General features: G+C 41.6%; 1 protein-coding gene across 1 annotated transcript in view; it reads right to left on the reverse strand.

The window, feature by feature from the left end:
• Positions 1 to 7,578: 7,578 nt before the first annotated feature.
• Positions 7,579 to 12,525, reverse strand: part of LOC103907500 (cell cycle control protein 50C) — a 10,490-nt gene continuing 5,543 nt past the window's right edge. The window contains exons 5-7 of the mRNA XM_009289702.1: positions 10,222 to 10,359; positions 8,994 to 9,203; positions 7,579 to 7,885 (exon numbers count right to left, since the gene is read on the reverse strand). Coding sequence (XP_009287977.1) covers positions 7,698 to 7,885; positions 8,994 to 9,203; positions 10,222 to 10,359 — 536 coding nt within the window. The 3' untranslated portion in view covers positions 7,579 to 7,697. The remainder of the gene's footprint in view (positions 7,886 to 8,993; positions 9,204 to 10,221; positions 10,360 to 12,525) is intronic.

The following is a 12,525-nucleotide window of genomic DNA, read 5'->3' on the forward strand; positions in this document are numbered from 1 at the left end:
GCTTCTTGTGCACCTCCAGCCTTCTTGGTTGGTAGAGCGTGGGAAGCTGAAAAGTCCTTGACTAGTGTCAGCACTGCTTAGCAACAACTAAAACATGGGTGTGTTATCAACATTGTTCTCATCCTAAATCCAAAACACAGCACTGTACCAGCTACTAGGAAGAAAATTAACTCTATCCCAACCGAAACCAGGACACTGTGTGAGACATTCCATTTCAATCAAAACCCCCAAAAAGCCAAAAATTATGAAAATGCCCAACAGGCTTGTGCTCTGTCTTCTAATTTTCTTACCTCCCTTTGAAAAGCAACTCTTGACCTTCTCAGTTAAGACTTGGCTTTCCACTGGTTGCCTGGGGTGAAGTTATGAACTCAGAAATCTGAATGATAAATTTTTCAAACTACAGCCTAAAACCCATTGGCACAATCACAGTTCATACAACTGTTAAGCAATTCTTGTATTTAATTCATTTTATCAGTAACAAAAATATGCAGAGATAAAATCTTACCCATAGCTTTACTTCCTAGCTCATCAACTTTGTTTGGGATCAGTGCCTTTTTTTACGATTAACTGCAAAGCCAGAAATGACAGTGCATGAAGAAAGCTTGTCCAAAGACTTTCTGTGATTTTTGCTGGATCTCACATGAGACCCGGCAACAGCGAGCTTAAAACATGGAAATTTGACTAGAAGCACTGGATTTTTTTTCTTTACCGAACTCGGCAAATAAAACCTGTCCTTTGTTTCGCTCAGTCAAAACAGGAATGGCTGACACCAAAATTATATGTGAACACCACTGATGTTTGTCAGTCTCGGAGTCTGATGGCCGATCTCCAGCTATGGCTTATTAGTCATCAGAAGATAATACTATGAAAGACCTTAGATGCAGAAACCTATCTGCTTTATAGGCCTTCTAATTCTTGTAAGGTGTAGCTGATGACTTACTGATTATTCTTTTATTATTTTTACTTTTAGTGACTTCAATTTAAAGTAACACTGCTGCAGTCAAAGCAACACACTGAGCACAGAACCAAGGTAAAAACTGAAGCAAGGCCCCTCTTTCACAAAACTGATAGTACTTCAAAAGTCGCTGCCTAAATTGTTTGTAAATAAAATTCCCAGGATCTGAACTAAGACAGATCAGCAAAAGCACTCGTGCCACCACTTGAATTTGTCCATGGGCTGCTTTTCTTATGACCGTGTGTTATTTCGTCAGACTCCAAAATAGACAAACTGCACACAGCACTACCTTGGTGCTCTTCCCGCTCCCTTACCTTTTCTACATTTCCGTACTTTAACTCTGCAGGCAAGTCAGACCGCTACAGAGGTCAGAAGCATAGCAAGCCATAAAGACGTCCTGGCAGCACACACTGCTTTCAGCAAACACCTGGGCGGGGTCTCAAACTCCTTCTGGATGTCCCACATTTGGATGGCACAATGCAGGCCAGCAAAAGCCAGCCCATGCGGGGACTGTAACCTAATTACATGACTTCGAAACACACCCTGCCACCCACCAGGATGAAGCAGCACCGGCGCGTTTCCTTGGCGTCCAGCATTAAATCACTGCTTCCGCCCAGCGTTGGGGGACACGGTCCCGTTGTCCTCTGCCACCGTGACACATTTCTTGGCACATCCACTGTGGGGAGGAGCGTTATTAACTGCAGATGTTATTATTGTCCTGAGCTGTTGTGAAGCCTCTCTCTGCACTGTCAAATAACTGCCACATTTTACCTCAGAGGCAGTGACAGTGGCTCAGTACATGTCCCCCAAATGTTAACTCATTATGACATGATGGCATGTCATGGGGCTATGGGCAGATACTACTTCCTTCCTTTTTTCTTTTAACCATTCTGGTTTTGTTGACACATTTCTTTTTCAGGTTCATTGTCACTAATAATACAGTCCATAGAAAGCCCAGGGATTCATCCAAGTTATCTGAGAAATCTCAAGAACTTTTAATCTAATCTTAAACCCTGAATCCCCCAGTATTATAACTGGGTTAACAGAGCTGTTAACGGAACAGTTTCTCATTACACACAGGAATCATCATGGGGAAAAAGGCAAGTAACTTTGGGTAGCTGGGTCTGACACAGTAGAAAACCTCATTTTTTCACAAGTTTTTTAATTGTTTCAGTTTGAAAGGGATCATTTTAGGCGCTTTAATGCAAAGAGACAATGGCTGCAATTGAGTGGGAGTATAACTAAATGGCCTTTTTTAATCTTGTTTCATGCTGTATGTTTGTCAACAGAGTACACAGTACAGACTCAGTAGATACACAGATATTTTTATTAGAGCTGTCCGAAATATAAGCTTTCCAGGGTATGAGCTACTTTGATTTCTTTACTTATGGCAATTACCATTTGATATCATTTACATATTGCCTCTACTTGCACTGGACCAGAATCAGCCCTATTGTCCTTTTCCTCTCCTAGTTGGCTATACGGGGAAAGGGAGACAACTTTTGTCGTGTGCTCATGAATGTAAGCAAAAGCCAAATAAGCCCCACTCCTCCTTTGCCTGGCTTCCCATAGCCTGGGGAGAAAGCAGGACACAGAGCAAACAAAAACTGCTCAACAATCCCTCTCTTGCAAACAAGAGGCCACCAAAGCAAAGGCAGCTGCCCAAGGCACACCCAGCTCATAACAAAAATATTCTTGGAATTGTAAGGAATAATGCGATTAGAGACAACCGAGTCAAAACACCTTAGCTCAAAAACTACGCACCATAGTTCAGAGAGTGTGTACTTTCCATTGAAAACCGAGAAATTTTTTTACTTAACTTGGCTGCTCCCCAAAAATCATACGGGCTTTCCAGATCACCTGTCAGGATACACTATCATCTTAAGCAGCTCAGCCAAATTTCCTTGCCTCCATATCCAAGAGCAGAAAAAGTACTTTGCCCCTTCCACCATTCTCCTTCCTTGTGAGATTAGTTTTTTCTCAAATCAGCTCTGTCTCTCACACCATACTGCTCCCAACTGAGAAAGACAGCATCTTCTTATCATGTGACAAGCAACCGCTTTCTCCTATTTTAGATCTAAACTTAAATCCACATTGGTATGCAGTCTCTCTTTACATTATCAAAACTTTCCAAGCCCTCCCTTCCCTGAACTGCTGTCTTTGACTTTACTCTGGTATTAGTTTGGTTTCTCAGAGGAAGGAGAGAAAGCTTTTACTCTGTAATGCATCATTAAAATACATGGCACCCCATCCAAACACTATTATTAATAATCTCCATGCAACACAGCTGTTTATATAAAATAGATGCAGCATGTAACTAATTTTTCCAGATTCTATAGGTCTGTGATCATGCTAATCAGTTTCACATGAAGGACTCATCCCTTCATTTTTAGATGAGATGAGTTAAGCAAGTCTATGTTTAGAACACAGAAAAACCAACCAAGGCAGACAGATACTGGACGTATCTGCATGAAACTATAAAGCCTGAAAAAGACTTGGAAAAATTCTGTAACTGAAGTGCTACTGAAATATCCTGTAGCTCCTGCTTCACTTTTATGTCTCTATATATAGATATAGAACCCATTAATGAAATTCAACCCTAAAGGGAGCTGGCAACCAAAAGTAGTACAACAGTTTTTGACATTAAAATACAGCTCTCTCTCATACCTCCCTGTAATTTAGAAATAAGATTTAAATTGTATATAAGTTTTTCATAATAATGGGATATTTTCACCTCCAGCTATTTTTGCCACTGTTAAAACTGAACTACAGAACGCCAGAAGATAAAATGCTTCCATGTGTAACTGTCATCTTCAAAACTACAAATGAAAACATGTATTAAAAAAAACAAACCCCAGAAACTTATATCCCATTTACTGCACATGTTTTAGTCCATATTTACCATATAAATTTAGATTACATCTACTAACAGGAATCCTTTGTCCAGTTTTCCATTTATTAAATATTCACTCCCCAAAAGAAAAAAATTGCAATAAATAATGTCCTCCTTTAGTTATCTGTTCTGGAAAACAGATGGGGAAAAGAAAAGAAAAAACCCCACACTTTCTAGTACTTTAAGCATCTATGATATCATTAATTTCGGTCCACCAAACTTAAACCCCATTTCTGACATGCATCTTTCTTTTTTTGAGAGTGAAGGAAATAGGCAAAGTTCCATCAGCTCAAAGGGACTGAATATATGGCAATGACGCAAGATAAGACTTTAAGTAGCAGTAACAAAGGAACCAGCGTTTTCCTTTGAAAGCAAAACATTTTTTTTAGTATTACGCTATTTTCTGAAGTGCTGGCATCTGTAGGAAAGGGGTTCAAACAATTTAATAATTTTGATATGCCAAAATATTACAAATAATGGCAATAAGTCTTTTATGGCTTAGTGATGTAGCACTCACAGTGGTGCTGTTGACTTACACTTTCCAGGTACAGCTCTTAATTTCATTCAGCAATCTTAAACCTGGACATCTTTGTACTGAATTGAGAAGTCTACATAAGCTAATCTCTCATAGAAAAAGGCCCACTTACTATTGGTGGAAGTATGCTTGACAGATAAGCTAATTAAAATTCAATTTTGAAAAGTTTTACCAAGGCTTTTTTTTTTTCTTTACTCAAGACACATAATCTTAATTAATTCATAAAATTGAATGTGCAAGGCAAAAGCAGTGCTGTGCCAAAGACACAGTATTGGTCATGACACTCCAGGTATTTTAAAAGCAATTTGTACCTCAGTAAAAATGCAACATCTCTGGTTCCTTCATACCTCTGCTCCCCAAATCTCAGTATGCTTTCCCTGACCAATTTGACTTAACGATCTCCTAATAGCCAGAATAAATTAATTCAAAATCACACTGGATTTTTGTCTGGAATCATGCTTCCTGCTGATATCAGCAGCTGACAAAAGGGGACAATCCCCTGAGACATGCCACAAGGAGGAGCAGTTAATGAAGGCTTTTACTGTCTTTTATGTTAGGCCAGTCCTTCAGCCAGGGCTCTCACTTCTGTTTCAGCCCCTGCACAAGAGGGAATAAGGCAGCAGCAGCATAAAACAATTCTAATAAACATTTCGTACAGGTAGAGGAGTATTCCCCAATGTGGGCACTGAGGAACCCATCTACAAAATTTTCTTGAAAAGGCACATTCACGCAAGCTCTGGCACAAGGGGCAGACCAACAGCGTAGCTGTAGCGCTGGCACAAAAGGCAGTGTAAGGATGTTGCTAAAACTTATTTTCCACCCTTCTGAGCAAGGCAGATTCCATCTGCTGGGAGTAGTTAATCAAAACTGCCATTCCCGTTGCTCTCATCCGGGCAGCACAATCCCAAATGACAAGACAGACACTGCAGAGCTGCTCAGAGTTAACAACAGTAACTGCCGGAGCTCAAGCAGCAGCTCCCAAGGACACTGTTCAGAGGGTACAAGCACGATGTAAGACGTGTTTAAAGCTGTGGTAAGATGAAAAAGAGGTTTTGGGTTTATAAACAAAGACTTAGACAACTTCTGGGATAATAGAGAGAGGAAGATTTGTTTGAAGACAGGTTTTCCCTGTGGAGGGGTTTGAAGACCACGTACATTTCAAGAGAAGAGGTTCTTGCACAAACCTCTGGGAGATAATGGACAAACTGTAAGCACTACTTGCTAGACTGTGTTTTCTAAGTAAGTTTTTTTTTCTGGTAGACACTGACTCACTGAAATACATACCTCATTATTCAGTCTCCTTTTACTAACATTTTTACCAGATACTTCACGAAGAAATAAAATCAGTGACAATCGCACCGTGACTTAACCACCCAGATGACATATCATTTCCTGAAAGTCTGTTTCTCAGAGGATTTAAAAAAAAAAAAAAGGAAAAGGGAAAAGGAAAGAGGCTCCTGAGGTCTGTTTGGAGCCAGAAATCCTAAGTTCAGCTTTGGCAGCAACTCCCATTAGGGCTTTCCAGAGGCCTGCATGGGATTACATTTTCAAAAGGACTTAAAAGGTTTAGGAGCACATCTCATTGTTAAAAGTGATTTAGACTAATGAGCTTAAGCATTGCTAAATGTACTGCTTCATGCTCTGTCTTGTCCAGTCCAGGGAGGGGTAGGGTTCTCCCACAGCTCCTGACAGATTTAGATGCAAGGGTCTGAAATAGTGGAACCCCGTTTCTACAGCTTTCTGATGGAGGCGACTGGCCCCAACCAGGAAAAGCAGACGGGGGCATCCACCTTAGCCCAGCAGGTCAGCATAAACCATCGACGGAGCCAGATTGTACTAACAGGCAGGGCTGTGAACTTCAGCAGCACCCCTCCTGCTGCTCATGGCACAATTGTGAAGCAGAGATTAAAGGAAACAGTACCTTCTCTGGCTGCAAACAGATTCACCAGAGGCCATCTGTCAAAGGTCACAAGCTCCTAAGTGCCTGAGACACTTTTAAAAACAGATGTGGGTGCCCTTGACAGTGGCACACAGCCTCCCTGTGCCACATTCCCTTCTCTTGCTCTAGTCTGTGATTTCTTTCTGGTTTTAGTGTGGAGGTTTTTTTAGGGGAGGGGGAGGTAAGGCGCACAGAATACTTAGCAAAGGAATTACTTTAAAGTGTTTTATTCCATTTGCACTTTTGCAATAGAAAGTTTTTTAAAAAAAATTCGGATGTACCATGGTATACTTGACCTAAATTCTTCAGTGCTGTTCCTACCTTTTGTGAGGGACTGGAAATAACTTCTAAATGTGTAAAATTTTGAACATGAAACATGAAAATTGATAAGCCTATTCATGAGCTGCAGTGTTTACTTTCTGAAAATTAAGTTGACAGTTTTTCTGGTGCTTTGTTTTCTATTGACAATAAATCACCACACCACAGAAATGAGGGCTTGAAAGGGGAAGAGACACTTCATGTCACGTAAGAGTCTGAACTTTTATGTGGAAGGGTGGGGTAAGTAGGAGTGCAATTGTGGCCTAATAGTTATATTAGGTAGATGTTTCTGCTAAAATGTTTAGCGTTAAAGGAGTTCTTAATTTAAGCTTTCTATTAAATCATAATTTAAAAAATGTAAATTAGTGTTTTGATGCCCTCTAGCTTCGCAGGTTAGCAGGTTAGCCTCAGTACCTAGACCCAGTAAACTGGGTTTAAACAAACTCCAAACTCCTAAAAAAATGCCCTGTGTTCAGTCATAAATCGAGTATCAATCTGTGATGAATATGCTCTGCTAAACTGCTTGCTTTTTCAGGATAGCTGAAAAAGGTATATAAAACCTAAGCCAAGCCATTCAGCCCATGCACGTGGCCCACAAACAGATTTTAGCACCAAGTTCTACCTGCTCAAGCTTTTTGTTGGATCAAGACCTCACTTTTTACTCATCCAAAGCTCTATTTAAGTCAAGAGAAATATTGTCTGAATTAAGGTCTGAGTAAGAAATGAATATGGACCCTTACTTCTGGCCAGACATCAGTACCCTATAATTTCTTTGCCATTGCAATTCTAACCCACTACGCTATCTGTTCTTTGAAGCTTATCTCACTACAAGATTCCTAGGAAACAATTTTAGGAACACACATACATTAATAAGAATGCAGCCTCAGGTAAGTTTGGTTTTGGATGATGGAATAGCACTGCCCCTCAATTTGCTTACGTTCATCAAACCTGTTACTGAAACAGATCCAGAGCTCAGGGGAAAGAATGAAAGGTCTGTGCTGCACGTTCTTCATTCACAGCACACCTTTGCCTTTGTTCAGAAAGCCAGGGAACCTTATTACTTCTGAAAGTATGCTTTCTTTTTTCTGAGCTTTAAGTGGATGGCGGTTATGACAAAACCTGTCAGGGTTGCTGCTGTGCCAGAAACCACGTAGGCAATTCCCAGGAATGGGTTACTTCCTCCGCTCCACACCACGGTTGAAAGAATCACGTACTTCCTCCCCTTGAATTTGGTAACAGGGAAATCTGATAGAAGGATGTTAAGGTTTCACTAACAAAGTTTACATTATTTCCAGGAGGAGAAAAAGTAGTGGTAAATGCTCAAAATCCTTTCAAAGGCATAAAGGGTCTGGAGATCTGCATTTGCTGCAAAAATTCTTGATCTGTGATGTCTCTGCTATTCTGGGTTCAAAAACCCCATAGCAGCTGGTGGTAAGAAATCCAGTTATTTTAGATACAGTCTCTGTGTGAACATGGAACTGCTTTTTTTTTCTTACATTACAACTTTCAGATTCATAATTTATGTAACTGCTACTGCGTTAATTTGCTATGAAAACTCAGTTAAAAATGAGCCTTTTGGGCAGCTTATCATGATGACACTCCACATATTCTCACTGAGGGGAAGTGCTCACCTCTACCTAGTATGTTGTCTGCCCAGAAAGTTGTATGATTTTACCTTTCACCTCTTCACGTGGACGCTTTCAGAATGGAACTGTGCTACAACATTTAAAATCATAGCTCTATCTGCTGAGAGAGAAGAGAAATTTATAGTCATCTTGACATAACTCCTGCTGACAAGGAGGAGCTAGTCAGCAAAGTTCACGCTGTTCAGCGTGAGAGTGCATTTTCACCAGCACAAAAGTTCCTGCCAGCACATGGCCCAAATCCGCCAGAGGGCTCTGCTGACACAGGCACCCTGCACAACTCTCAACGGCAGGGATACCTCTGGCACTTTTTGCACCCCACTAAGGGTGTCTACACACCTGATTAGGCCACTATTAAATACTTTGGCTGAAAAAACATCTTCAACCACCTTTTCAGGTTCCCACTCTTCAGTTTTACTCTTCGTGTAAAGCTCCCATGTGCTGACTCCAGCAAAAAGTAGCCCCCTCAGAAATCAAATCCAAAGTCACGTGCTGCCATTTGAGTAACACGTCTTAACTCCATCTGCACAGGCTAAAGAAAATCCACTTGTAGTGTCTCATCACCCTCAAAACTAGGTCTTTTCATGGTGATTTAGTTTGGGGTGTTTTGCTTGGTTTCTTTGCCATTTGACTATACAAATCCCATCCACTTCCATCTTGTCGTAACTATCTAATAGTTAAGGAGTGTCTCGGGTAATATGAAAGGATACTATAGGAAATATGAAAAGTGTAATTCCCTGCTGGGAGACCATCCGCAAACTGCCTTATCCGGCTGACACGACGGTAAAGATTTCTGAATGTAGCAAAGGCTGACACTCGCATCCAGATAATGAAGTTGTCGTTTATATAACCGTTGTTCCTTTCATCTTCCTCATCTAATAAATATACTGGTTTCTGCCAGTAAGGAGGTCTTGCTGTCCCTGGTGAAAAAGAAAGAAACCAGGAAAGACATACTGTCAGTAAAAACAGTGGCTGGTTACTAACTTTTGGGCCTACTCACAACCAACACAGAATAGGAGATATGAAAGAGACACCAAGACTCTGTCCAGTATTGAAAAATTATATATGCTATAGGTAACACTTTTCACCCAAGCGTCTCCATTCACCTCAAACATGAATGAATAGAGTTTAACAGTACCCAGGGGTTGCTACACATTAGAAACATCAAGCACAGGAAAAACCAAAGCGACTTGCACGAATGAAAATACTGTTTATTCTGGATTCTTGCCTCTTCAGCAAGCAACGTACTCTCTATAATGAGGAGCTTGCCTTCATTTTTATACATTAATTTATTCCTGTAGGCACCTTTTTGCAGTCTAACAGCATGGCCTACGATATTTAGAATCTGCCATATGAAAACTACTCAGATAATTAACTCCTGCATATTGCATCCAGCACAGCACTGCCTTGATCCAGAATAGGGAACTTTTAGTCCCACTTCAACATAGATTAACCATAACAAGGAAACAGTCTTAGCAAACAGCTGTTTGAAAGAACTAGTGAAGATGGCAGTTTCACTTGGCTCACAACTGCCTAAGAATCTGCACAGGCATGAAGAGGGAAAGATGTGACAATGCAGTTCTCCTTCATAGGTGTCTTCAGTAGAAAAAAAGAAAATGACTGTATCCTTGCCTTCTCTGTACAGACTAAGTGTTACAATAAACTATACAGAAGGGCGTGGATGCGGGCTAACTTTAGTCTTCCAAAACTTTCTCCCAATTTCTATGGGTAGTGGAAAAAAGAAAGTAGTATTTTGGCTAAATCTGGCCTCTGCTCTCAGTCACCCTTAAAGCTGCTTCTCGTACCTCCTTTGGGAGGTATTTCTCCCAAAGGCAATTCCCATCTCAGAATGGGAGACCTCCTTCCCTCCCTCCCTCCACACATAGGGAGGGAGGGAAGCCATTGAAAAATCAGGAATACCGGTGGAACCATTCTTACCTGCAAATGCAGAAGAGAGATTGTATGATTTTGGATTGCGAAATTTCACGTTCTTATCTGTCCACCAGCTGTTTCCAGTCTTCAGCAGTGGTACTTGAATAACAGATGATTTAAGATTGTAAAACAGATCAATAGTATCTGCAGGGAACACAAGAAGCAATACATATGAGTAAAAGACAGTCATTCTAGTGGCCAGCATGACTAACAAAACTTGACACATTGAAGCACCTTTCAAATGAATAGAAAACAAAAAAAAATCCTGGGAAAGGTTTCATCATGACTGTGTACAGAGCACTGTATACTCCACAAGAATAATTAAGCTTCCAGAGCCTTAGACCTTGGGAAGTTTTAAAGACTGAACATGCTCCTAACAATAATCCTATTGAATCCCTGTGCAGAAATATCTGCAAGTATCTTGTGTCCATCAACTCCTCCGTAACTAACTTCTTTGCAAATCACTTTTGGAGCTCTCTAGATAGTTACAGAAGTTACTCTCCTAGTTAGCTTTCCCTAGATTTTCTTTGACGGTTGTTCTGAACAAATTGCTTTGTTACATATAACGTGTTTTCAGGGAACGGGAGATGAAAGGACTATCAAGGGAATCCATGATTCTTTGGAGAAAATTTTGCTTTAGTTTTATGCTAATTAGGCCTTGTCTACCAACTTGGACGTAAACACTTCCTTAAATCAAAAACTGTTTAGTTAAAATTGTGCTTAACCGTGCCATGCTGTTTCGCTGGGCAAAAAGCATTTGTTTTTATCCATTGTATTTTCCTCCTCAGATTAGTTTAACATAAGGCAAAAACATTTTAGGTCTCATTAACATTTATGTAAACACCTAGGCAGCCAATGAGATGACGGGCAGGGATAGTTAGGTGATATAGATGGGGAGGAGCTGCTTTTTAGGAAACACGAGAAACACAACTCAACTGCATGAGCAGCAATGAAAACATACTTTTTTTTATCCTGCTACAAAACCTGTGTTCACACAGCTCCTTAAGGCTCAGATGCACTCTTCTGAGTAAGCGATCATTCTGTGCCCCACTACGTCCCCAGCTGTTTGTCACTGGTTTATTAACAAGACTTGCAATTCTCTGAGCTCTGCCTGCTTAACTGCTTGTCTGACTGCTCCCTTACCTGCTAGCTTGGGTTAAAAACCTTTCCTATGGCAGGAACTTGGCCACCTTCCTCATTTTACAAAACAAGATTAGAGAGCAATTAGACAACCAGATAAACCGTCAAAAGTGAATGGGAAGCACCCTCTTTCACAGCAGCGGGGCATAAATAAGCTACCAGAGGGGGGATTCAGACATCACCCCCTTCCCCCACATCACCAGCAGCTGGGATATTTCATCATACTGTGCACTAAGGACAAAGGCAGACACTGGGAGGTTTACCCTCAGCATTTTAAAATCTTACTGTCTCTAGTTCTCTGCAGGAGCACTCTGTCCTGCAGCCAGGGCTCCAGAACAGTGTGGGCTGCATGCAGGTAGCTCTGCTGGCCTAGGTCTGAGCCCAGTCCAGTAAATCAGGCTTCCAGGGGAGCAGGTGGGCACACAGGCAGATGAAAATCAAATGGATCTAGAAGTTACTGAATGCAGCGGCCCTTCACAAGTCCTCTAGTGTGGATGGCTCAGCTGCTTAGAAAACAGCTGCTGCATTGCCAAAACTGCTGCATGGAACAGGTAAAAAAAAAAGGGGGGAGGGCAGACAAAAAGGATGGGGTAGGGGAGAAAAGTCTGTAGAAAGTTTTTTGTCTCCTTTCCTCCCAAAGAAATCCATTCTGAAATCTGCCAGTATTCATGGCCAGGAGCCCTCTAGGTTGCAGCCTAAATGTAGGCAGATGAGTACATGAGTACATGTGACGCCCATCTACAAGGGCTGGAAGGAGGATCTGGGGAACTACAGGCCTGTCAGTCTGACCTCGACGCCGGGGAAGGTTATGGAGCAGATCATCCTGAGTGCCATCACGTGGCATGTACAGGACAACCAGGTGATCAGGCCCAGTCAGCATGGGTTTATGAAAGGCAGGTCCTGCTCGACTAACCTGATCTCCTTCTAAGACAAGGTGACCCGCTTAGTGGATGAGGGAAAGGCTGTGGATGTTGTCTACCTGGACTTCAGTAAAGCCTTTGACACTGCTTCCCACAGCATTCTCCTGGAGAAACAGGCTGCTCATGGCTTGGACGGGCGTACTCCTCGCTGGATAAAAAACTGGCTGGACGGCCGGGCCCAGAGAGTTGTGGTGAATGGAGTTCAATCCAGTTGGCGGCCGGTCACGAGCGGTGTTCCCCAGGGCTCAGT

The sequence above is a fragment of the Aptenodytes forsteri genome, unplaced genomic scaffold, assembly GCF_000699145.1.
Source record: "Aptenodytes forsteri isolate BGI_AS27 unplaced genomic scaffold, ASM69914v1 Scaffold61, whole genome shotgun sequence".
Classification (NCBI taxonomy): Eukaryota; Metazoa; Chordata; class Aves; order Sphenisciformes; family Spheniscidae; genus Aptenodytes; species Aptenodytes forsteri.